The 23,539-nt window shown below is 42.1% G+C and overlaps 2 protein-coding genes and 1 pseudogene across 4 annotated transcripts in view; 2 read left to right on the top strand and 1 right to left on the bottom strand.

Annotated features, from left to right (window-relative positions):
- Window positions 1–2,727: 2,727 nt before the first annotated feature.
- On the bottom strand, window positions 2,728–16,181 carry SNRPD1 (small nuclear ribonucleoprotein D1 polypeptide). Of its 2 annotated transcripts, none has more exons than XM_045527996.1 (4): window positions 16,011–16,181; window positions 11,589–11,665; window positions 7,222–7,413; window positions 2,728–2,902 (listed from the first exon to the last, which is right to left on the bottom strand). In XM_045527996.1, exons 1-4 carry the CDS (start codon window positions 16,022–16,024, stop codon window positions 2,826–2,828), a joined length of 360 nt encoding a protein of 119 aa, XP_045383952.1. In that variant the 5' UTR covers window positions 16,025–16,181; the 3' UTR covers window positions 2,728–2,825. The 2 variants fall into 2 exon arrangements, with proteins under 2 accessions (XP_045383952.1, XP_045383953.1); XM_045527997.1 differs by having other exon boundaries at window positions 7,222–7,290; window positions 16,011–16,175.
- LOC123621912 lies at window positions 3,522–3,797 on the top strand (annotated as a pseudogene).
- Window positions 16,182–22,436: 6,255 nt separating the features above from the next.
- Window positions 22,437–23,539, top strand: part of ESCO1 (establishment of sister chromatid cohesion N-acetyltransferase 1) — a 74,211-nt gene continuing 73,108 nt past the window's right edge. For both annotated transcript variants that reach the window (XR_006729328.1, XM_045527993.1), the window contains exon 1: window positions 22,437–22,514. The gene's annotated coding sequence lies outside the window, so the exon portion shown is untranslated. The remainder of the gene's footprint in view (window positions 22,515–23,539) is intronic.

Genomic DNA, 23,539 nt, shown 5'->3' with positions numbered 1-23,539 from the left:
GTTATCTTGTAATGCCAGCTCAATTTTTAATGTATTTATTATCAAAGAATATTCATAGCTTTTTTTCCCCCCAATCCACGGAGGTTTATTAAGCTAAAGTCGGAGGACGCTCCCAGAAAAAGCAAAAACAGAAGCATCTGTGACCTGTGCTCACTGAAGAGGGATTTGAGAACTCAGTATTGAAGAGGACAGGGCATACAGAAAGAAAGGAAGAATGGGGTGTGCAGTGAGGCCAATGGTTACAATCTTGTGAGACAACAGGTAGTGCCCAGAAAAATCAACATTTTACTTAAGGTGAATGTTTGAAGAGAAAAAGGGAGTTAAGGAAGAATCAAATACGTAGATGTCCCAGGGTAGGGAGAATGATTGATCTTGTCTCATCTCTGCTCTGCACCTGAGAGGAATGACTCTTTAGACATCATGAGGAAAACAGAAGACCCCACAAAAAGGGGATGAGTGGTGACTTTTTCTGAGTTTCCTAAGGGGTCTGAGTCATTAGAAATTCCCTCTAGGTCCTCTCATGTGGTTGTGAAGACAGCAAAGAGGCTGATATAAGGTTTTAATCATCATGAATTTCACGCATGCTCCCTTTTGGATCATAGAATTTGTGATAAAACCGTTTAACCACTGCTGGATAATTTGTGAAAAACTAGCTAATTACTACTTGATAACTTCAATGACTTATGAGCAACAGAAGAAACATATCAATTGTGGAAAAATCAAAAAGTATTTGAATTTACTTGATGAGACAAAGAAACTTAGAAATACATGTTCAGAAATTTTATAGTAACTTCTTTAAAACACACCCTCCACTCCCACCCTCTTGCTATCTCTCAAATTATACAACCCTCTTACAGGACCTAATTTTTTTTTAAAGTTAACCATCTTTGCAGAAAATTTCCTTCTTATTTAAAAAACAAACAAAAACCTACATGCATAATGAAGTGAAAATATAGATTTAGGCCCTCCACATCCTCAAAGTTAGGTTTTTTACCTTAGCATACAAACGGTAGTAAGCTTTTATGAGGAATTGTATGCACTCAGAGTATTTTTCTCTAAAGCTTAACGAATTAAAACAATTTTTTAAAATCCTCACTAACAATTGGAAAGAATAGTTTTTCTGTCAAATAAAGTAGGTCTTTTTCCTTTTGTTCTTAAAAGACCCCTTATAAAAGTGCTTGATGAAAGAGCCACTGACAGGTACGTTCCACATTAACAGGTTTCAACACTGCTCGTACTGATAATCCAGTGAACATTATCTGTAGTTTCAACTCAAGAGAAAAAACTATATTCTATTGAGAACCTATTAAAAAGCCAAAGTGGGCCGGGTGTGGTGGCTCAGGCCTGTAATCCTAGCACTCTGGAAGGCAGAAGTGGAAGGACTGTTTGAGCTCAGGAGTTCAAGACCAGCCTGAGCAAGAGTAAGACACCATCTCTACTAAAAATAGAAAGAAATTTGGCTGGGCAACTAAAAATATTAAAAAAAGTAGCCGGGTGCAGTGGTGCGTGCCTGTAGTCCCAGCTAGTTGGGAGGCTGAGGCAAGAGGATCACTTCAGCCCAGGAGTTTGAGGTTGCTGTGAGCTAAGCTGATGCCATGGCATTCTACCAGGCAACAGAGCAAGACTCTGTCTCAAAATACAAACAAACAAACAAACAAAAAAAAGCCAAAGAGCTGGGCACAGTGACTCACACCTGTAATCCCAACACTTTGGGAGGCCAAGGCAAGATTGCTTGAGACCAGGAGTTTGAGACCAGCCTGGTTTCCACTGGCAGAGACCCCTATCTTCGCCAAAAAAAAAATAATTTCAAAAATTAGCCAGGCATGGTGACATGCACCTGTAGTCCCATCTACTTGGGAGGCTGAGGCAGGAGGATCACTTGGGCCCAGGAGTTTGAGGCTGCAGTGAGCTATGATCATGATCATGATCATGCCACTGCACTCCAGCCTGGGTGACAAAGTGAGACCCTGTCTCCATTAAGACAAAAAATCCTCCAAAACAATAACCCCTGATTTAGAAGATGACTATCATCTTTTACCAAGAACCTAAGTCTCCAGAGAGTAAAACTCAGAAAAGGAGAATCAATTTTAGACCCCATTCCAAAAGCATTTTAGTTTCTGAAATACCAAGTTCTTACTTTACCTGTAGATAGGTTTCAGAGTAAAGTCAGAGTAAAGCAATAAAAATGAATACTCAGTGTATGACAAGTTAAAGGGTTTATATTCTATATATAGTCAAAAAAATTTTAGTTCAAAAAATTAAACCCTGGCCGGGCGCGGGAGCTCATGCCTGTAATCCTAGCACTCTGGGAGGCCGAGTCCGGTAGATGGCTCGAGGTCAGAAGTTCGAGACCAGCCTGAGCAAGAGTGAGACCCCGTCTCTACTAAAAATAGAAAGAAATGATCTGGCCAACTAAAAATATATATAGACAAAATTAGCCAGGCATGGTGGCACATGCCTGTAGTCCCAGCTACTTGGGAGGCTGAGGCAGTAGGATCGCTTAAGCCCAGGAGTTTGAGGTTGCTGTGAGCTAAGCTGACGCCATGGCACTCACTCCAACCTGGGCAACAGAGACTCTGTCTCAAAAAAAAAAAAAAAAAAAATTAAACCCTGATCATCTAAGAATGATGTTCTTAGATCTAGCAGAAATTCTTAGCTCTCACTGTGGTAACTTCATCAATGTACAGGAAGCTACTCAAACTTTGACATAATCAAAAGACAACTCTGTCCCACATTTATGTTTATTAAAAATTGACAAACAAACAAAACCTGTACAAAAAATATCCCAATCACTTATCACTTTGAAACAGTAATCTTGACGGACATTATCGCCTAGGACCCCCCCTTCCTCTGCCACGGCCACGTCCTCTTCCTCTGCCTCGACCTCGGCCTCTTCCTGCAACTGAGGGAAGAGAAAAATAAAGCAAGTTAAATTCTCTCCTGCACTAATGTTACCTGGCCAGTACAAACAGCACTGACACACACACCTTCCCCCACCGCTTTATCGCTCTTCATTAGCAGCTTCAGTCAAGTTTAACTAACTTCCCTCAAATCTTAGACCTCAGCTTCCCTCCAGCCCCCAACTCATCATCATGCAGAACCAGAACTGTTGGCCTAGGGAGATTCTTTATTACATATTTGTTTCATTTAAATTTATTTAGTGAGAAATTTGTCAAGTTTTAAAATATTTTTCCTTTTTATCATGTTTCAAATTCACCACAAAATGAATCACAAATGACTTGAACCGCTCACAAGATGGAAGAGATCTATCAATAAGAATAGAACATAAACACCTTGTGCCAGATTTTTGGTTACTGAACAGAATCCAAGCAATTACTTCAAAACCAAGAAAGTTTAAATACATTACACCAAATAACAATCTCGTAAGTCTTCAGAACCTTAAAGGTCATTTGGAGATGTGCCAATGGTCGGTAGCTACCCCAGCTCTCACGGACTTGAGCTGTGCTAGCACCTCACCCAGGAGACCCTTGCAGTCAACCAGCCCCTTCTCCATGGTAACCATGTGCCACTGAAAGGCCACAATCAAAAGTGCAGACATATTAGAAGAGATGCAACAGAACTCTGTGGAGTGTGCTGCTCAGGCACTGGAGAAACATTAATATAACACAGAAAAGGACAATGCAGCCCATATCTAGAAGGAGTTTGACAAGAAGTACAATCTCACCTGGCACTGCATTATGGGGAGGAACACTGATAGTTACATGACACATGAAACCAAACACTTCATCTACTTCTACTTGGGCCAAGTGGCAATTCTTCTGCTCAAATCTGGTTAAAAGCATGGACTGTGCACACACCTTGTGATCCATCCAAAAACAAGGACTGCAGCCCAAATTCCAAATAGCAGACACTGAATTTTCAGCCTTGCTAAGGGAACACCTGAATGTTTGAACCTTTATTGTGTTTTATACAGGTCATTCTCTGTAGTAATAATGTACTGTGGTTATAAAATAATTAGCAAAACAGTTTACATTTGTATTTAGTTTCTACTCCGTAATTCTGCCCCATGTCTTTTTCTCTCAAAATCCATTCCTTTAAAAGTCATTTGACCGAATCATAATCAATATCCTTGTTACCTGGTCATCCTAACTCTAGCTCAACATCACACCCAAATGAACTTATGTCAGCTTTGGATGGCCATGAATATTAGTGTAGCCTGACATGGCACTGAAGTCAGTCACATTCTAAATTTATACACATTGATTCTAGTCTTACCATTCAAAGCAATAAAGAGTATACCTAAAACCCAAATTGAGGGACATTCCACAAAATAACTGGTCAGTACTTTTCAAAAGTGCCGAGATCGTGAAACACAAAAGACTGAGAAGCAAGCTGCCACAGATTAAAGGAAACTAAGGAGATATAACAACTGTTATAAATGCAACATGTGGGCCAGGCAGGGTGACTCATGCCTATAATCCCAGCACTCTGAGAAGCCAAGGTGGGAGGAATGCTTGAGGCCAGGAGTCAGAGACCAGCCTGAGCAAGAGCAAGACCCTGTCTCTACAAAAAATACAAAAAATCAGGCTAGGCGGAGTACAGCCTGATTGATCACAACCAATTACAGATTCATTTGTTCCTTCTCCACTCCCATTGCTTCACTTAAGAAGGAAAGGGGAGGGGAGGGGAGAAGAAAGAAAAGAAAGGAAAAAAAGAGAAAGAAAGAAAGAGAGACAGAAAGAAAGAGAGAGAGAGAGAGAGAGAAAGAAAGGAAATGGAAAGGAAAGAAAAAGAAAAATCAGCTGGACATAGTGGCAGGCACCTGTAGTCCTAGCTATTCGGGAGAGGTTGAGGCAGAAGGATCCCTGGAGCCTGGGAGTTCGAGGTTACAGGGAGCTACGAATGTGCCACTGCACTCCAGCCTTGGTGAGAGGAAGAACCCTATCTCTTTTCTTTTTTAAAAAAAAGGCAGGGGGAGAAGAATAACTTCTGAAAAATTTAGGACCTTAGATGCAAGGAGATGATATGAGGCAGGTGGCTAAAAACAGAAAAAATGGTTCATAATTCCTGTGTAGATCAGATCGGCCACTTCTCCCTATCATTATTTCCCTGACAGGCAGAGAGGAAAGAAAAAGGGCGTGAGCGCTGTGGCTCATGCCTGTAATCCTAGCACTCTGGGAGGCCAAGGCTGGAGGATCTCTTGAGCTCAGGAGTTCGAGACAAGCCTGAGCAAGAGTGAGACCCTGTCTCTACTAAAAACAGAAAAAATTAGCCAGGCATGGTGGTGTGTGCCTGTAGTCCCAGCTACTTTGTAGGCTGAGGCAGGAGGATCGTTTAAGTCCAGGAGTTTGAGGCTGCAGTGAGCTATTATGACACCACTGCACTCTACCCAGGGCAACAGAGCAAGACTCTGTTTAAAGAAAAAAAAAAAAGGCACTGTAAACCTAAAAACATTGAAGCAGAAAGGCTGTCATATACATGGGTTCTGTCTCTGTGGCTTCAACCAACCACAGATCAAAAATATGTGGAGGGTAGGGGGGAAGAAGGATGGCTGTACCTATATTGAACATGTACAGACTTTTCCCCTTGTTATTAATATTATTCCCCAAACAATTATTTACACAGCATTTACACTATATGAGGTACAAATTCTACACCATCTTACAAAAGGAAATTGGGCATATGTACATTTTGGTATCTGCAGGAGGTCCTGGAACCAATCCCCTGCAGATATCAAGGGTGGACTGTACTAGCAAAGCAGAGAACAGTGTAAGGCACAGGGCTGATGGGAAGGGAGAGAGGGGTTATATTAATGTTTTTAACCTATGGGTTGCAACCAGATTTTTTTAAAGGCAAACACAAAAATGAGCTTTACTGAGGAGACAAAAATAGGATTATAGGGCAAAAGCAAGATATAGGTTTACAGAGCATGATACATATGCCACAGATGAGGACTGGACCCATTGTCGCAGTAAAGGGAAAGCAAAAGGAAGGGCATAAAAAAAGGCCAGATTTTTTTTTTTAACTGAGATAGAACAGAATAGGAAATTTAAGGGCATTTGTATGTATTAACACCAATTCTTCCTGAGACTTTCAGTTATATGTATGTGTGGTCGTGACGCAAAGTATATTTCTTGTGGGTACAGGGCAAAAAAATTCCAAACTCACTATATTAAATGAACTTCTACAAAACACCCAGACCTTTTCTCCTGCCCTGTTCCTGGCCATCAGATATATGTCTCCTAAGGTAGGCGAATCTTTTCATGAGAAAACCAGCTCTAGAAAAAGACTTCCAGATCCTGAAATTTTGGGTCTCCTCAGTGAGGAGACCGACTCATTTCTGAACAGCCTTACAGTCGCCCCCCCTAGATAATAAGTCCAGATTCCTTCCCCAGAAATTCCCTTTTTAGGGTCATTGTTAAATAATAATAGATGGCTAAAGGTCTCAAGATACTTAAGTATAGCCTTTAATGTAAAAGACCAAATAAAGAGATCAAATAAAAAAAGAAACCATAGAAAACAATGCCAAGTACAGAATAAAACTTCAAACAGCAAAATATCCTACCAGTGACAAGAAAAAAACATTATATCCATAAAACAAGAACAGAATTCTATGAAAAATGATCAGAGAACAAGGAGGCTTGAAAACTAAGTATGTGCTCGACTGGAAGAAGGTCAAGAAAATTTCTCAGAAAATAGAAGAAAAAGGCAAACAGAAAAATGAGAGAAAAGATAAGAATTAGATAAGCAGAAGGCCCAATTATTAAGAATTCCAGGAAGAATGGAGCAAGCAAAAGGGAAGAAATTATTACAAAATGGGAGGCAGAGGTACCCAATGCCAAGTCATTAAGGAATTTCAGACTATCAGGAATAAAGTGTCCATCTCCAAATCTTCCAAAGTGGGGAGGGTGGATGACAAGGCTGTGCACAACAGTATAGGAAACAATCAATCCTTTGGACAGGACAGGCACCAGTCTTTGCTCTTGCTCAGGCTGGTCTCGAATTCCTGACCTCGAACTATTCTCCCGCCTCGGCCTCCCAGAGTTCTAGGATTACAGGTGTGAGCCACCGCGCCCGGCCAGGCATCAGTCTTTTTAATAACAACACCAGGAACTATAATAAATACCATATGTACTCATGGCAATTATAGGAAATTTCAAACAAACCAACCTGTGTTGTTCTCAAATGTTTATATTTTGAATAGTGGAGTAGGGTATAAATATACCATTTGCAAAAATGTTTCTAATGTTTCAAACTTACCAGCTTCCCTTTTCTTAGATTTCACCTTAGGTTCAACATCCACGAGTAGTGTATCCAGAGGTAAACTGTCTGGTAGAATAAAATATCGAATGTTATTTCCTCGAATACTCAGTGTTTCTAGCTGTACAGGTTCTCTGTTCTTCAGGGTCATTTTCACAGCTTTAAGATGTGTATTCATGCTGACATCCACACCTAAAGAGGAAAAAAATTGGGCAACTGTTAGCATGATAAGGAAGGCAACTAATTACTGAGCCACAGGAAATACTTTATTTATAAAAGAATACCGTCTTTCTACAGAATTAATATCCATAACACAATTTAGCACATATACAATCGGGAAATGGGGGGAATATGTCAGTATAAACCAGCAGCAGTCTTTCCTTCCTGTAGATTTTTCCTAATACACTAATGTTAGGTACAGTTAGGTATGCTTACAGAAGTGAATACAGCAAGCCAGGGAGGAACATGATTGGTATACAGGTTTTATGCCCACTGTCCTGTATCCTTCCTCCTCCTACCTCAGGTTTGGCAGGTGTGTGTTGCGTGGTTCTCCCACTGTCTCTGTAACTTCCTTACACCCCCTATTCCAGCAAGTTATCCTTACCTTTGCTCTTAAAGTACAGCCGCTACATGTACTGCAGTATTTTTCCTTATAACAAGGAATTAAAGATGTCTTCTTAATTGTGCTTTATATCTTTGTTACTACTTTGATTTCAAAGTTGCACAGGTTTTGAGTGGTCTGCCATAACTTGCTTTTCCCATTAAAATATTATTTTTAGTATGAGATTTTACAAAACACAAAGCAGAGGTTTTCAGGGTGAATATAAGGCATTATAACAGAAACACCTGATTATTGAAGCCTTTACCAAATTATACTTAAACAAATGGAATAACTAAAGACTTAGTTAATTTCTTTCATTTGAAAGTTAAGGCCAGAAAACATGAATTCTCTCAACTTTTCCAAAATCCATCTCAAATTTTTCCATATTACTAATCCTTTCCTCCTTCCTCCCAGTTAAAGAGTTCTTCTTTCCTAAAATTAATTTGGGGACCTTGATCCATGAAGGGAGAGAGAAAGATTTATGAACTTTCTCTGTTCCAGGAACATCAATGCTAAGTCATTTTAATTTAATCCTCAATATCCCTATGGTAGATAGTATGATTATCCTCATTGTGAAGACTAAAAGAATATGTATTCACATATTTGTATACTATATATTCACATAAGAAGGGAGAAATTTGCAATAGTGGTTGTCAGTGGGGAGGTGTGATGTTACGATATATATACACATATATATATATTTACATCGATTAGTTTTCATCCACGTTTCCTGGCTCCTAACTCCCACAGTCTTTGTTATAATGTTGGGACACTTTAGGCCTCAGAAAACAGAATCTCCCTCTAACCTTTCCCTGTTCTCTTTTCACCAGTCCCAGGCAAGACTCTGATCTCCCCCCCACCCCCTTTTTTTTTTTGAGACAGAGTCTCACTCTGTTGCCCAGGGTAGAGTGCTGTGGCGTCAGCCTAGCTCACACCAATCTCAAACTCCTGGGCTCAAGCAATCCTCCTGCCTCAGCCTCCCAAGTAACTGGGACTACAGGCATGTGCCACCATGCCTGGCTAATTTTTTCTATATATATACTTTTAGCTGTCCATATAACTTCTTTCTATTTTTAGTAGAAACACGGTCTTGCTCTTGCTCAGGCTGGTCTCAAACTCCTGAGCTCAAACAATCCACCTGCCTCAGCCTCCCAGAGTGCTAGGATTATAGGCATGAGCCATCGCGCCCGGCCTCTCACCTTTCTGATTGTGGGTCATAAGACCCTCAAATTCAGAGGGGGTCTCGCCCCATACCCTGGAGAAAGGAATGCTGCACAGAGAAGCCAAGAAGAAACTGAACAGATAGGCCTTGCTGGGTTTCCCCAATCTATTAGTATTAGATCATACCCTTTTGGTCCAATCGCATTTCTACATGGTTGTTAATCATCCCTATCCAATGAAGTCTTTGTAAAATGCCAAAGAGGATGGGGTTCAGAGAGCTTCTGGACAGCTGAACACATGGAGGGAGATTCCTGGAGGGTGGTATGCCCTGGGAGGGCATGGAAGCTCCTCACCCTTTCCCACATACCTTGCCTTACGCATCTTTTCATCTGTATCCTTTGTAACATCCTTTATAATAAGCCAGTAAACATGTTTCCCTGAGTTCTATAAACGACTCTAGTAAATTCATCGAACTCGAAGAAGGGGTCATGAAACCCCAACTTGAAGCCAGTGAGTCAGAAGTAAGAGGCCCAGAATTGCAACTGGTGTGTGTGAGGGTGGGGGTGGGAGTGAATCTTGGGGACTGAGCCCTTAACCTGTGGGATCTGATGCTATCTCCAGATGGACGGTGTCAGAATTGAATCGAAAGACACCCAGTTAGTGTTCAGTGTAGAACGGATGGTCTGGCTGGCACAGTGGCCCATGCCTGTAATCCTAGCACTCTGGGAGGCCAAGGTGGGAGACTGCTTGAGCTCAGGTGTTTGAGACCAGACTGAGAGACCCTATCTCTACCAAAAATAGAAAAAATTAGCCTGGTGTGGTGGTGTGGGCCTGTAGTCCCATCTACTTGGGAGGCTGAGGCAGGAGGATCGCTTGAGCCCAGGAGTTTGAGGTTGCAGTGAGCCATGATGATGCCACTTGCACTCTACCAAGATTGACAGAGTGAGACTGTCTCAAAAAGAACGGATGGCTTGCTTGGTGGTGGGGAGAATCACCCCCACATTCAGTCCCAGAAGCCTGCTGTGTTGGTTGCTGGTGGTGGTGTTGTGAGAGCAGAGGAAACAGTTTGAGTTTTTCTATTTCAACAGGAGGGAATTGGATTTTCACTAGATTTTGCTCCCTCAATTTACTGCCAACTTTTCTCCTGGGACATCCATTTATTAAGTGCTTTCTATATGTTAGGCAAACCATGGCTTACATTATTTGTGTTTGTGTCTTCCATCACTAGATTTTGAGTTCTTAAAAGTCAAGAACAATACTCTGGCTCCTCCACACATCTAATAGTGCTCTGGAGAGAGCAGACTAAATCACTGTTTATGGAATTTTTAACAGGACAGCAATTATACTTCCTCAGATATGGTCACAGACTATATCATGACCTTATACTGTACTGATTTCCTTCCACAGCAACTGGTATTGCAAAGTCCTAGCATGCCCACCAATAGTATGTTTAATACTTTACATTTCTCTTTGCTTACACAGATATTAGATTTACATGTTAAAAAATTGTTTTATAAATTTATAATTTAAATATTTCACAGTGGGAATATATGCTAAGATACCATTTTTTTTTTCATTTGGCTCATCAATTCTTTTGAAATTTTGCAATTTTTGGTAATACCTACTATGAGGAAATAGCAGTGGACTTTAAATATTAAATACACAATATCATCAAAGTAAAGATTTAAAAATTAAGAAAATACTCCAAAATGTTATGCTAACAGTGATTGCCATAAAAACCAAAACAAACAAAAATGAAACCAATCCCCAGGTAATCAAGAAGAAATAAAAGAAGCTATGATAAAACAACAAAACAATGATTGCCTTAGTGAAGTAAAATTATGGTTCCCTGAACCACTCCTCCCTTTCCCATATTTTTTACCCAAGATAATCAGAAATGAAAATTCTACCCTCTAACCTCAATCTAACAGGAAACATAAAATCTTAATAGAAGAAAAAGTTTAAAATGTATTTTAGAAGAAGCAACATGCCAGGCAGAGGAACACACACAAGCAAAGGCATAAAAGCTGTAAAACAAGATAACCTGGGGAATTCAGTTTGGTTGTAGCACAGATACTTAAGGTGCGGCTTACATAAGATCAATTAAATAATTCCAACAAAAAAAAAGTCAGGATCTATACAATTAATATTCATTAAGCAATCAAGGCCGGGCGCGGTGGCTCATGCCTGTAATCCTAGCACTCTGGGAGGCCGAGGCAGGTGAATCGCTTGAGGTCAGGAGTTCGAGACCAGCCTGAGCAAGAGCAAGACCCCATCTCTACTAAAAATAGAAAGAAATTATATGGACAACTAAAAATATATATAGAAAAACTTAGCCGGGCATGGTGGCGCATGCCTGTAGTCCCAGCTACTCAGGAGGCTGAGGCAGAAGGATTGCTTGAGTCCAGGAGTTTGAGGTTGCTGTGAGCTAGGCTGACGCCTTGGCACTCACTCTAACCCGGGCAACAGGGTGAGCCTCTGTCTCAAAAAAACACACATAAAAAAACAAAAAAATTCATTAAGCAATCAAAAAAAAATTCTGGTTTGCAGGTGGGAGAGAATTTAAAAAACCAAAAGTGTTTTAAAAGAAGTCCAACCTCCATACCTGTGATTGTTCCATGGACTTGTGTTCCATTCTTCAATTCAATGGTTACAGTTTCATGACTCAACTTCATCAAAAATCTACAAAAAGGAAAAAAAGAATAAAACTATGAATTTTCACCTTTAACACTCTGCATAACAATTTCAGCTTTCTCTCAATATTTATGAAGGAACATAATAACACTAACAAACTGTCATTTGAACTTTTTATTTTTTAAGAGACAGGGTCCCACTCTATCACCCAGGCTGGAATGCAGTGGCATAATCATACCTCACTGTAACCCTGAATTTCTGAGCTCAAGCGATCCTCCTCCCTCAGCCTCCAGAGTAGCCAGGGGTATAGGTGCACGCCACCAATAACCAGCCAATTAAAAATTTTTTTTTGTAGAGACAGGTCTCACCAAATAGCCCAGGCTGGTCTTAAACTCTTGGCCTTAAGTTATCCCCGTCTTGGCCTCCCAAAGTACTGGAATTACACGTGTGAGCCATCATGCCCGGCCCGGACATTTTTGATTTTCTAAACCATTATGTAGCTTAACCTCAACACCAGACACATAAGATCTTAGGGTTATTATCAGCCATGAAAAAGAAATCAAGAATTACAGTTAGTAGTGAAAGACTACATGCTTATTAAATGTGTATTAATAAAGTAAAAATCTCCCTTTCTAACCCCTTACATGTGTGGGAATATTCTTCTAGATCACTTTTTTTTTTTTTTTTTTGAGACAAAGTCTCGTTCTGTTGCACTGGGCTAGAGTACAGTGGCATCATCATAGCTCACTGCAGCCTCCAACTCCTGGGCTCAAGCGATCCTCCAGTCTGTGTCCTGAGTAGCTGGGATCACAGGTGTACACCACCAAGCCTGGCTAATTTTTTAAAAATTTTTGTAGACACAAGGCCTCGCTATTGTCCAGCCTGGTTTTGAACTCCTGGCATTAAGGGATCCTTCTGCCTTGGCCTCCCAAAATGCTAGGATTACAGGTATGAACCACGGATGACCTCTACATTTAATCCTGGATTATTGCATAATGTTGGCTGAAATGTTTCAATGATTAAAGGAAAACCAATCTTAAAACATCACTTGTTTTACTGGTACAGACAGCTATCACAAAAGGGGAAATTACTTGGGGTTTGATAGAATAAGCCCCAGACTTTAAAAGGATTCATGTCATGAATCTCTTTTCATATATGATGTCAAGAAAAAATTTCTTTCAGTCAGTATTGCTTTACTTCACCAAACAGGAATTATCTAATTCAGCTCTAAATTTATCAATTATAACTATATGTGCCTAGAATTTTGAACCAATGGTTTTCTTCCACCATAAAGTTTTTGTTTTTATTTTTATCTTTTATTGTGATTGTCCCAGTCAGTAATAACTTTTACTATAAAAGTTCTACAAATCATTTTTAGAAGCAGGCAGGATTAAAGTAAAAATAAAATACTTTAGTAATCAGGTAATCTGCTGTATGGAAGTAAAAGGAAAACCAGAAATTAACCAAAGAGGCCTCTAAAAATACATTCTAGCAAGTCTAAGGATATTTCTTTGATAAATAGTATTCATCATTAGCTATTATGTGGTAGTCCTTGTCTAGGTAATGAAGATTAAATATGAACAAGACTAAGATTGCAAAGGGCTCAAAGTCTAGTAGGAAGCTCAGATACATAAAAATGTATGTAAAAATAACTAAATTGTAGAATGCAACAGAGATACAGACAGGTTTTCCCACTAATATAATGTAGAATGGGGAGAAGCAAGTCGGATCTTAGTAGACTTCTAATAAGAAGTTTGAAAAGGTGGAAATATGTAGCAAAAAGAAGCAAAAGTAAAGGCATAGTGGTAAGAAACAGCAAAAAGCACGGAATAATTATAGATACTACTGATGTAATATTAAGCTCAAAAATGTGAGTAGGGAAGTATTAGGTTCCTTTCATGGAAAAGCCCTACACTTTGTTAAACAATTCTGCTAAGAGAGCTACTGAAGGGTTTTCATCAATGAAGTTGTGTGCCAGGGTCACAGTCATATTTTGAGAACCTAGGGCAGATATTCAGAAAGATTTTAGACACAAGAGACAAAAATACAATCTCCAGAAAGACAAATTAGGTGACTAAAGAAATATATACACAGATATATACACAGGTTAAAACTACAAGAATCAGGATAGAAGAGGTCGGGCACAGTGGCTCACGCCTGTAATCCTAGCACTCTGGGAGGCCAAGGCGGGAGGATTGCTTGAGGTCAGGAGTTTGAGATTGCTGTGAACTAGGCTGACGCCATGGCACTCTAGCCTGGGCAACAGAATGAGACTGTCTCAACAACAACAACAAAAAGATATAGGAACAACAAATAGGTCAACGAAACAGAATACTGAGCACCAAAAATAGACCCACGTTTATGTGGTTTATTTTCTGCAAAAGAGCCAAAGAAGTCCAATGGGCAAAGGAAAGCCTTTTCAACAAATGATGTTGGAATAACTGGAAATCCCTATAGAAAAAAATCAACCTGGACCACTAACTCACACCATTTCCCAAAATTAATTCAAGCTAGATCGTGGACCAAAACATAAAAGTTAAAATTATGAAGCATTTAGAAGAAAACATAGGAGAATATCTTCATGGTTTGAAGGTAGACTAAAGTTTCTTTAACAGTAAACAAAGAGCCAGAATCATAAAAAATAAATTAAGACTTTCTCAAAATAAACTTATGCTCATTAAGAGACACTATTAAGGAAATGAACAAGCAAACCACAAACTAAGAGAAAATGTATCTGACAAAGAACTGGTATCCAGGAATAGAAACAATTCCTACAACTCAGTAATAAAAAGAAAAGACACAAAGTAAGCAAACAATCTGAAAAGACACTTTACAAAAGAATATACATGAACGGCCAATAAGCAGGTGAAAAATACTCAACATCATCAGTCATAGTCTACTCAAGAGGCTGCAGTGAGCTATCGCTGTGCCACTGCAACTCCAGTCTCGGCTACAGGGGCTTCGTCTCTTTAAAAAAAAAAAAAAAATCCAAAACCCAAAAAACCCTAACAAGATAATGATATCACTACACACACATTAAAATGACCAAAATTAAAGAGTGACCAAACAACAAATGTTGGTAAGGATGTGGAGCAAGCATGATTGGAATTCTAACATATCGTTAGTGGGAGTGTAAAATGACACAACCACTTTGGAAAATGGTCTGGCAGTTTCTTATGAAGCTAAGCACATATCTATGCTATGGTCCACCAACTCCACTGTAAGCATTTACCCAAGAGAAATGAAAGCTTATGTCCACAAAAGACCTGTACAACAAAGTTTAAAGTAGTTTTAAACAAAATATGTAACTTTTAAATATACAATGGATTACTATCCAGTAATAAAAAGGAACAAGGATTCAAGTCAGTGACAAGTAGCACTAAGCAAAATGAAGATAAAATTTTAAATTAAAAAAGGAAAAAAAAAAGCCTAAACTTCAATATAATATTTAGAGTTTTATGTATTATTTCAAACATATTAGAAGTTATCTACTTGTCTGTCTTCACTACTAAACAGAAAAGCTCCAACCAGGCAGGGACTCCGCCTTTTAAAAAATTCTATTACCAGCGCACGTAGGTAACAGGCGCCCAGTAACTGGTTGACATTGACAATCCTTGACTCAACAGGAAAGAAACTAGCTAAATATTTATAGTTGCTGGCTTAGTTATTGGAAACCTTTGCTATGTTCCAGGCTCAACCTCAAGGAAAAACACCAAAACCAAATCTCTTTCTAGGTAGTTCAGGATTATTCAAATCACTAAACAAGTCTTCAGTAGATTCAACTAATCTACAGAAATAAAACAAGAGAAATACCTATAATCAGCCACAATTACGGAAAATGATGACTTCTGCCCCATATTGGGAGATTTTCCTAATCAAAAGCCTACCTTAACGGGAAATACAGGTCGAATAAACAATTCTAAATCTAGGGAGTATCAAAAATGAACTTAAAAAACAAAACTTATGAAGCCAGAAGTCCCCTTCTCATTTTGCAAACGATTTCATTATTTCCATGCAAATTCATGAAGCTTCCAAGTACTCTTGAGCGACCAGAGTTCCACTCAAAATGAAAACCGGTAACTAACCGAAAGAGGGAGCTGCGTCCCATGCGCTGCACTTTGAAGGCCTCTAAGCCACTAGGTGGGAACAAACGGCTCGGTCCTTACATTCATCTCTGGGAAGACACGCGCGATCCCCGCACGACCCCATTTGAACCCCGGGCTCGAGCACCCGCGGCGAGGCCAAGATGGGCGCAGAAGCGGCGGGCGCCGGAGGCCGGTAGCAGGCCGCGCGCACGCGGCTTTCCCGCCTCCAGGAACTGGGGCAGCCTCGCCTCCCGACTCGGTCCAAAAGCTCCCTTCACAGCCATCACCCCGCATGGTCACCTCCTCACCTCACAAGCTTCATCCTAGCGGCGCCGTCACCCTTCGGGTCCGAGAGCCAACAGAATCCAACAACCGAGGACAGACCGACTGGAAGTATGAATGGCCGGAAACGCCTATGGCGGGGGCTCCGGACGTAAAGAGCGCGCGGAGCCCTACAGACGCACGGCGGAAACGCCGAGGCCGCGCTGGGCCGCGCTCCCTTCCGGCCGCAAAGAGCGCGACTGCGGCCCCTGGCGGCTGGAGGTTGCCGTGCGCCTGCGGAGGGCGTCGGGGGCTGGTCTAGGAGGAAATTTCCTGCAAGAGGGAGATTTGAAGAGGCTAAATCCGATTAGTAATACCGTCGCCATTGTGCTTCCGCACAGCAGGGCACCGTGCCTGATGAAACACCAGATACAACTGACTTCCTCAGTGAACAAAGAAAAGTTCTGAGAGAAACCTAAAAGATGATGCTAATTCTGTCCCAACACCAAGAACCTTAGCATTACTCAATATGCCTGAAGAAAATCACACAATTTAGCTGATTATTTTTACCTAAACTCTGATCTCCAGGACAAACTTTTCTATTTTCATCTTACTCAACATCTCAGCAAAATTTAACACGACATCCCCCTTTTGAAACACTTTCTCTCTTGGCTTCCAGAATGCCAAGCACACCTGGTTTTCTTCCTATCCCATTAACTACTCTTTCTGGGTCTCCTTGCAGGCTCATCCTTCTCTATAGAGCCAATACACGCTGCAGTGTTTTGGGGCTTTGGCTGTAATCTCTTTATGAATCCTTTTTCCTTTAGCCTGGGTAATCTCCAAAAACATGGCTTTAATTTCCATCTCTTGTGTAGACTTCATCCCTAATCACCAGAACTCTTGGATGTTGTAAGGCAATACTCATCAAAGTTTAATGTGCATAGGACTCACCTGGGGAAACTTTTTCTTTTCTTTTCTTTTTTTTTTTTAACATTTTTTATTATTTTTTAAAATTATTTTTAGTTTTTTTATTTGTCACCTGGGGAAACTTTAAAATGAAAATTCTGATTGAGTTGTGGGGCCTGAAATTCTGCATTGCTAACAAGGCTTCAGTTGATGAAGATGCCTCTACTCTACAGAACACAATTTGAGTAGCAAGGCTGCAATGGACATTTGTGTGCTGCCTTCTCAGCATCTATCCCCCTATCTTTCCAACAGTTACTGATACTCTTCTGGTTATCCTTGTGGTCTGAAGGAAGCTGACTCTACCCTTTATAATGATTATATTCCATTACTTGTTCACAATGGGCTTGGGGTCTAAACTGATCCAATCAGACCTTTACAGGGAATGCTCTTTCATTTTGGATTGAAGAGAGAAGTAGTAGTCCCTGGAGCTATTGGGAACTTCTTTATAACAGGGAGAAGAACCAATCTCCGCACAGAGCTTTTTTTTTTTTTTTTGAAGCAGAGTCCCGCTGTGTCACTCTGGCTCCAGTGCCATGGCATCAGCCTAGCTCACAGCAACCTCAAACTCCTGGGCTCAAGCAAACCTTCTGCTTCAGCCTCTCAAGTAGCTGGGACTACAGGCATGCGCCACCATGCCCGGCTAATTTTTTCTATATATTTTTATTTGTCCAGCTAATTTCTTTCTATTTTTTAGTAGAGACAGGGTCTTGCTCTTGCTCAGGCTGGTGTCAAACTCCTGAGCTCAAACAATCCGCCCACCTCGGTCTCCCAGAGTGCTAGGATTACAGGCATGAGCCACCTCGCCTGGCCTGGAAACAGTTTTTAAAAAACGCAAACCCATGGGATATAAATGAGCCCCTAGATAAAAAAGAATGCCTGGATGTGGCTATTTAAATAAAAATTAACTAGCTGGGTGTGGTGGCTATAATCCCAGTGCTTTGCGAGGCTGAGAAGGGAGCATTGCTTAAGGCCAGAAGTTTGAGACCAGCATGGACAACATAGTCAGACCTGTCTTTAAAAAAAATTTTTTTTTAATTAGCTGGGCTTGGTGGCACACACCTGCAGTCCTGGCTACTTGTGAGGCTGAGGCAGGAGGATTACTTGAGCCCAGGAGTTTGAGGCTGCAGTGAGCTATGACAGTGCCACGGCACTTCAGCCTGGGTGACAGGGCAAAACTCATCTCCTTTATTTTGTTTTACAGCAAACGTTGTCTATCAAGAGACCCAATTTCTTAAAAAAATTAACATTAAATAAAACTAAAAATTCTGTTCCTCAGTTGCAATAACCACATTTCAAGTACTCATGTGTGGCTATGGCTACCCTTTTGAATAATGCAGATATAGGATGTTTTTATCATCATGGAAAATTTGATTGGATAGTGCTGCTTTATTTATTACCATGTTTCCTTCTTAGCATTTAATTATTTATTGTCTGACAGGAGAATGTAAACTGTCTGAAAGCCGGGAATTTTGTCTGTTCTGTTCACTGCAGCATCGCCGGATCTAGAATAGTGCCTTGCATGTAATGTGCCATCAATAAATATTTGTGAAATAACTGAATGTCTCCCCCATTAGAATGTATGCTCCGTGAGGAAGGAAACCTTATGTGTATTGTTCACCGCAATATCCCCAGTACTGAGCACAGGGTATTCTTCCCTATTATGCTTAAGGCCCTTCCTACTTTGGGCTCTGCCTACTTCTTAATCCATGCCCTTTCCCCTCAATAGTGTAGGGATACTTTTTTTTTTTTTTTTTTTTTGAGACAGAGTCTCGCTGTGTTGCCCGGGCTAGAGTGAGTGCCGTGGCATCAGCCTAGCTCACGGCAACCTCACACTCCTGGGCTTAAGCGATCCTACTGCTTCAGCCTCCCAAGTAGGTGGGACTACAGGCATGCGCCACCATGCCCGGCTAATTTTTTCTATATATATTTTAGTTGGCCAGATAATTTCTTTCTATTTTTAGTAGAGACGGGGTCTCACTCTTGCTCAGGCTGGTCTCGAACTCCTGACCTTGAGCGATCCTCCCGCCTCAGCCTCCCAGAGTGCTAGGATTACAGGCGTGAGCCACTGCGCCCGGCCGGGATACTTGAGTTCTTGCAACTCACCAAGTTCACTTTCCTCTCCAGCCTTTTGTATATGCAGTTCTTTAATCTGGCTAACATCACTCATCTCCTCTCAAGCATGTGGGGCCAGCCTTATTACTTGTGTGTGTTGAGTCTCCCAGATGGCAAATTGAAATGTCATTGTCAGTTGCTTTATATCAAATTGCTATAATTTTCTTTGTCTTTGTTTTCTAGCTTGAAATTTTTTAGGATTTTTACTTTCTTAGTTTAAAACTGTCAAAAGTCCTGAAATAAAGTCAACAAAAGTGGAGCAACAAAATAAAGGCCTTTATTTGCTGCTAGCAGAAGGATCAGTGAAAGTGAGATTGTCTTGTCCTCTATGATTTAGCAGAGGTTTTACATGTTGCAGGCATATAGATTGGTCATAAGAAAGAAAAGGAACAAGGAAATGAGAATGTAATGTGTGGGACAATGCAACTATTCCGTTATCAGTTTTTAGAAGTAGATGTCCTAATGATAAGCCAGTGCAGAAAAGTACCTTCTGCAGTTTGGAGTCAGTAAGGAAAACAAGCCATTTAAACAAGTCCAGGAGATTATATTCACAGTTTTCAGTTTAGCAAAAGAACATAGAGTAGGGTCTTGCAATTCTTGCTGTAGGAGGTATGAAAAAGACCTTCACCATTTATAGAGCCATAATGTTGAGAACCAAGATGTGTCATCTGGGCAATAGCATTTGTTTCTGGCATGGGCACATGGCAAAGCTGAATGAATCAGAGCTTTCCTCCCCAGGACTTTCTTAGGAGCTCTCAGGAACCGGGCCTCTCTTTTTACTGGAATCAGTTTGCTGTGAGCTTACATAATCTTTGCTGAGTTGTCGGGAGAGCATATTTAAGAATGAAGCTAATACAGATGAAAGAATAGCTGAGCATTGTAGAGTGTCCTGCTGACATAATCTGAGCCTCAGATTTCAGGATGGCCTGAGGTCAGCTGCTCCCCTACAGCTCCCAGTTATGGTAGCATAAAGTCCTTTTTAAAAACTGTTGCTTATATTAGTTTAAGCTTGATTTCAGTCATTTTCAAACTAAAGAGACTTAACTAATATTTTGTTTGGATTGTGAAACACCTCTTTCTTTTTCTAAGTTGAATGTCTTCCTATAGTTATCTGAGAAAACATTTTCTTGCTAGTCACAGACCCCTTTTGAACTAAAACTTGTTTTTCTTTGTTTCAATTGTGATCTATACTCCTCCACCACCAGTTCAATGCTAGGCTTCCCATTGACCATTATTTGTGAAATCCAAAATCTTTATTCTTTCCTGGAAAAGACTGAAAGCTCAGTCAAGAGAATTGACCATGATTATTTTTTAGTGGACAATCACATTAAGTGAACCAAATTTCAAAGCAGCACATAGATTGCTCTAAAAGAAAACTATTGATGGAAGGGAAAACAAATATGATATTACAGAGTAACTAAGACTTAATCAGACTACAAATTGAGACTATTGGTATTAATGAATTATAAGTGAAAAATATTCTTTAAAATGATAAGGAATAATACCCAAGAAAGTTTATTTTTCCCATAAACGCAAAGTGTTTTTATTCATTCACAGTATGCTTAAGAAACTGACTATATATAGTTTTAGAAAAGAAATACAGAACAAATTGCAGACATGAATTATACATGAAAATACTAAGTACCAAAAAAAGTACATATTATTTCTCATGGTCTGACATTTGTGAGGATTCTTATGCTCCTGATCAAGGCCAATACAACAAATAGAGATTCACGCAGAAGTAGAGGCCTATTTTGTGAGAATGAAAGCTTGTAATGGTTTCTTTGTGGGTATGCCAGAATTTGAGTTACTAAACACAAAGTGGTTTACTCAACTAAAAGAAATCTCACCAGTTGTTGACAATCTAAAGATTAAAGCGAACACGGGTCAGCACCCCTGGTAAATAATCAACTTTAACCAGGTTGGCAGTTTACTCCTAGGTTTTTCCCCAATTTGAGCGTTTGGCATATGTCAGTAAAAGTATATATGGTGGCCAGGCGCGGTGGCTCACGCCTGTAATCCTAGCACTCTGGGAGGGCGAGGCAGGCGGATCCTTTGAGCTCAGGAGTTCGAGACCAGCCTGAGCAAGAGCGAGACCCCCATCCCCACCCCCACACTAAAAAAAAATAGAAAGAAATTAGCTGGACAACTAAAAATACTTAGAAAAAATTAGCCGGGCATGGTGGCGCATGCCTGTAGTCCCAGCTACTCGGGAGGCTGAGGCAGGAGGATGGCTTGAGCCCAGGAGTTTGAGGTTGCTGTGAGCTAGGCTGACGCCATGGCACTCTAGCCTGGGCAACAGAGTGAGACTCTGTCTCAAAAAAAAAGTATACATGGGGACTGGGAGAGGGGGCAGTAGTGGGTAAGTCTTTGCCAAGTAACACAACCTGTGGGGGAACGGACTTCCCACCAACACCTCTTGTTTTGGTTTGTAAGCCGTAAAATCTCCCCGACCAAACTGACCCTAAAGTTTTGTGGAAAACGAATTGTCGGAAAAATGTCAGGCTTGACAAACATTTTGGTTGTACTTGGCTTCAAACAAGGAGGGCAGGAAGGGGAGAATTCACCTAGATCACCTCTCCCCATTTTGAAAGGCACAAGTACCAATTTATCCATCCTCACGGTTCTTCAAATAAGGAAGGAAGAGCACAGAAAGCATGTGCAAAAGCAGCGTGGGGACCACGGATCCTAGTGGTAGAATCCTGGATTCTATCTTTAGATGCTTGGAAGAGCCAAAGCTTTGTCTGAACTCCTGCCCTGACTATATCTAGCGGAACATTCTATACCGTTTCTTATAGGTTTTTGTACTCTGATGCACAAGGAGGAAAACGTGCAAGGAGAGGGTGAAGCCTTGCATTTTTTAGAGGCGTTGGAGGGCAGTGCAGGGGAAAGGGAGAAAAGGATCAATTCATCCCCCCACCCCTTACATCGGCTCACATAGGAGTACCCGAAACCTACAGGGGACCCATTTGCGACCAATTTGTAAGGTAAACCACCACCGCTGGGGGCCTGGGTGGTTTTATTCCAAGAGATGACCCCAGGAAGGACAAGCGCCCGCCGCTAGGGGGCGCCGCCGGCTCCCCGCTAGGCACCCACCCGCGGAGGCGCGCACGCGAGGCCTCCCATCGCGCCTGCGCAGAGGATGGACGCTGGCTTGCCTTTCCCCGACGCCCAGCCGTCCGGGTCGGGGTGAAAAATTGCGTGACACGCAGAGAGCGTGGCGGCCATCTTCGTCTTCTGGGCACGTCAGCTGAGCCCATTAGGGCTGAAGAGGAGCGTTGCGCAAGCGCACCCAAGACGGTCACAGGTAACTCCCATCTGACGGGCGAGGCGTCGCCGTCGTCGCCGGAAGTTTGGTGTTTGCGCCGCGGGGGACGCGGCGGGCGCAGCAGAAGCAGCTGAGTGTCTCCCGATACCCGGATGTGGGGCGATCTGCTGGCTCCAGCCGGACCCTCCGCTAGGCAAAAAGGAAGGTACGTGAGCGTCCCTGACGGTCCCCGCCGCCCGCGTTCTCACCTCCCTTTTGCCAGCTCCTCTGAAGAGCGGACGATTTCCCTTCTTCCTGTCCCACCCTCTGTGGCGTGTTGCCTCGCAAGCCTCTTCCTACTCTCTCGCGGCTCCTCGCGCCCCGGGAGGGAGGTAGGAGGCTCCGAGACGCCGTCGCCTGAGGTAGGCAACTAAGCCGCACGCTCGGCTGCCCGGTCGCCGCATCACCTGCCGCTGCTTGCTGGGCGGTCAGAGTTAACGAGGGGCCATGACCGCAAACGGGTCCGGGCCGGAGTTCGGAGACGGCCGCGAGGGCTTCCAGAGCCCCGGGGTGGCGTGCAGCCATTGCGGCTACTGGGCTGCGTCGGCACCGGCCCGGCAGGTAGCCCCGGGCCCTGTCCCCACCCCTGGCGTCCTTTTTTCCCGGCGTTGCCCCGGAGCCAGCCTTTCCAGCCGTCGCGGAGCTGCGGTTCCTGCGGTTTGCTCGCTTGCCCCCGCCGCAGCCCGCTGACCCGGCCTGAACCCGGAGGCCTCTGCTGTCTGCGGGGCGGGGTGTGGGGATCCGGGTTTTGCAGTCGATATCTTGGGAAGGGAGCAGTGGCCCGGGCCCAAGGTCATGGAGTGATTCGGGTTGGAGATTGAAGTCTGGGCACAGGTGGGGCTGCTCTGGAGTAGAAATGGGTGCATTGAGGGCTGTAGGGAAGTTTACAACGCTAGACGGATGTGAGCAAAAGGGAATTGGGTCCTCTATTTTCATCTCTGTTCCTGAGATTATTTTACAACAGGTTTATTTTGCACAGGCAGAATAGGATAACAAGTCCAAAAATTAGCGCCTCCCCCTCCGCCTAAATGATGCGTCTGAAAACTCGGTGCGGGCAGTATTTTCCGGGGGCGCGGGGGGTGGGGACGCCTCGGGCAAGAGGAGGAGCAGGAGGTAGGAGTTTAGGCGTTGAGATTTGAGAAGTACTATGAACCATGTTTTCTGTAGTCACAGATAACGGAAAATGGGATT

Source organism: Lemur catta, chromosome 16 (genome assembly GCF_020740605.2).
Source record: "Lemur catta isolate mLemCat1 chromosome 16, mLemCat1.pri, whole genome shotgun sequence".
NCBI lineage: Eukaryota > Metazoa > Chordata > Mammalia > Primates > Lemuridae > Lemur > Lemur catta.
The sequence above is the reverse complement of the archived record's forward strand: the minus strand, read 5'-3'. Positions and strand labels throughout refer to the sequence as shown.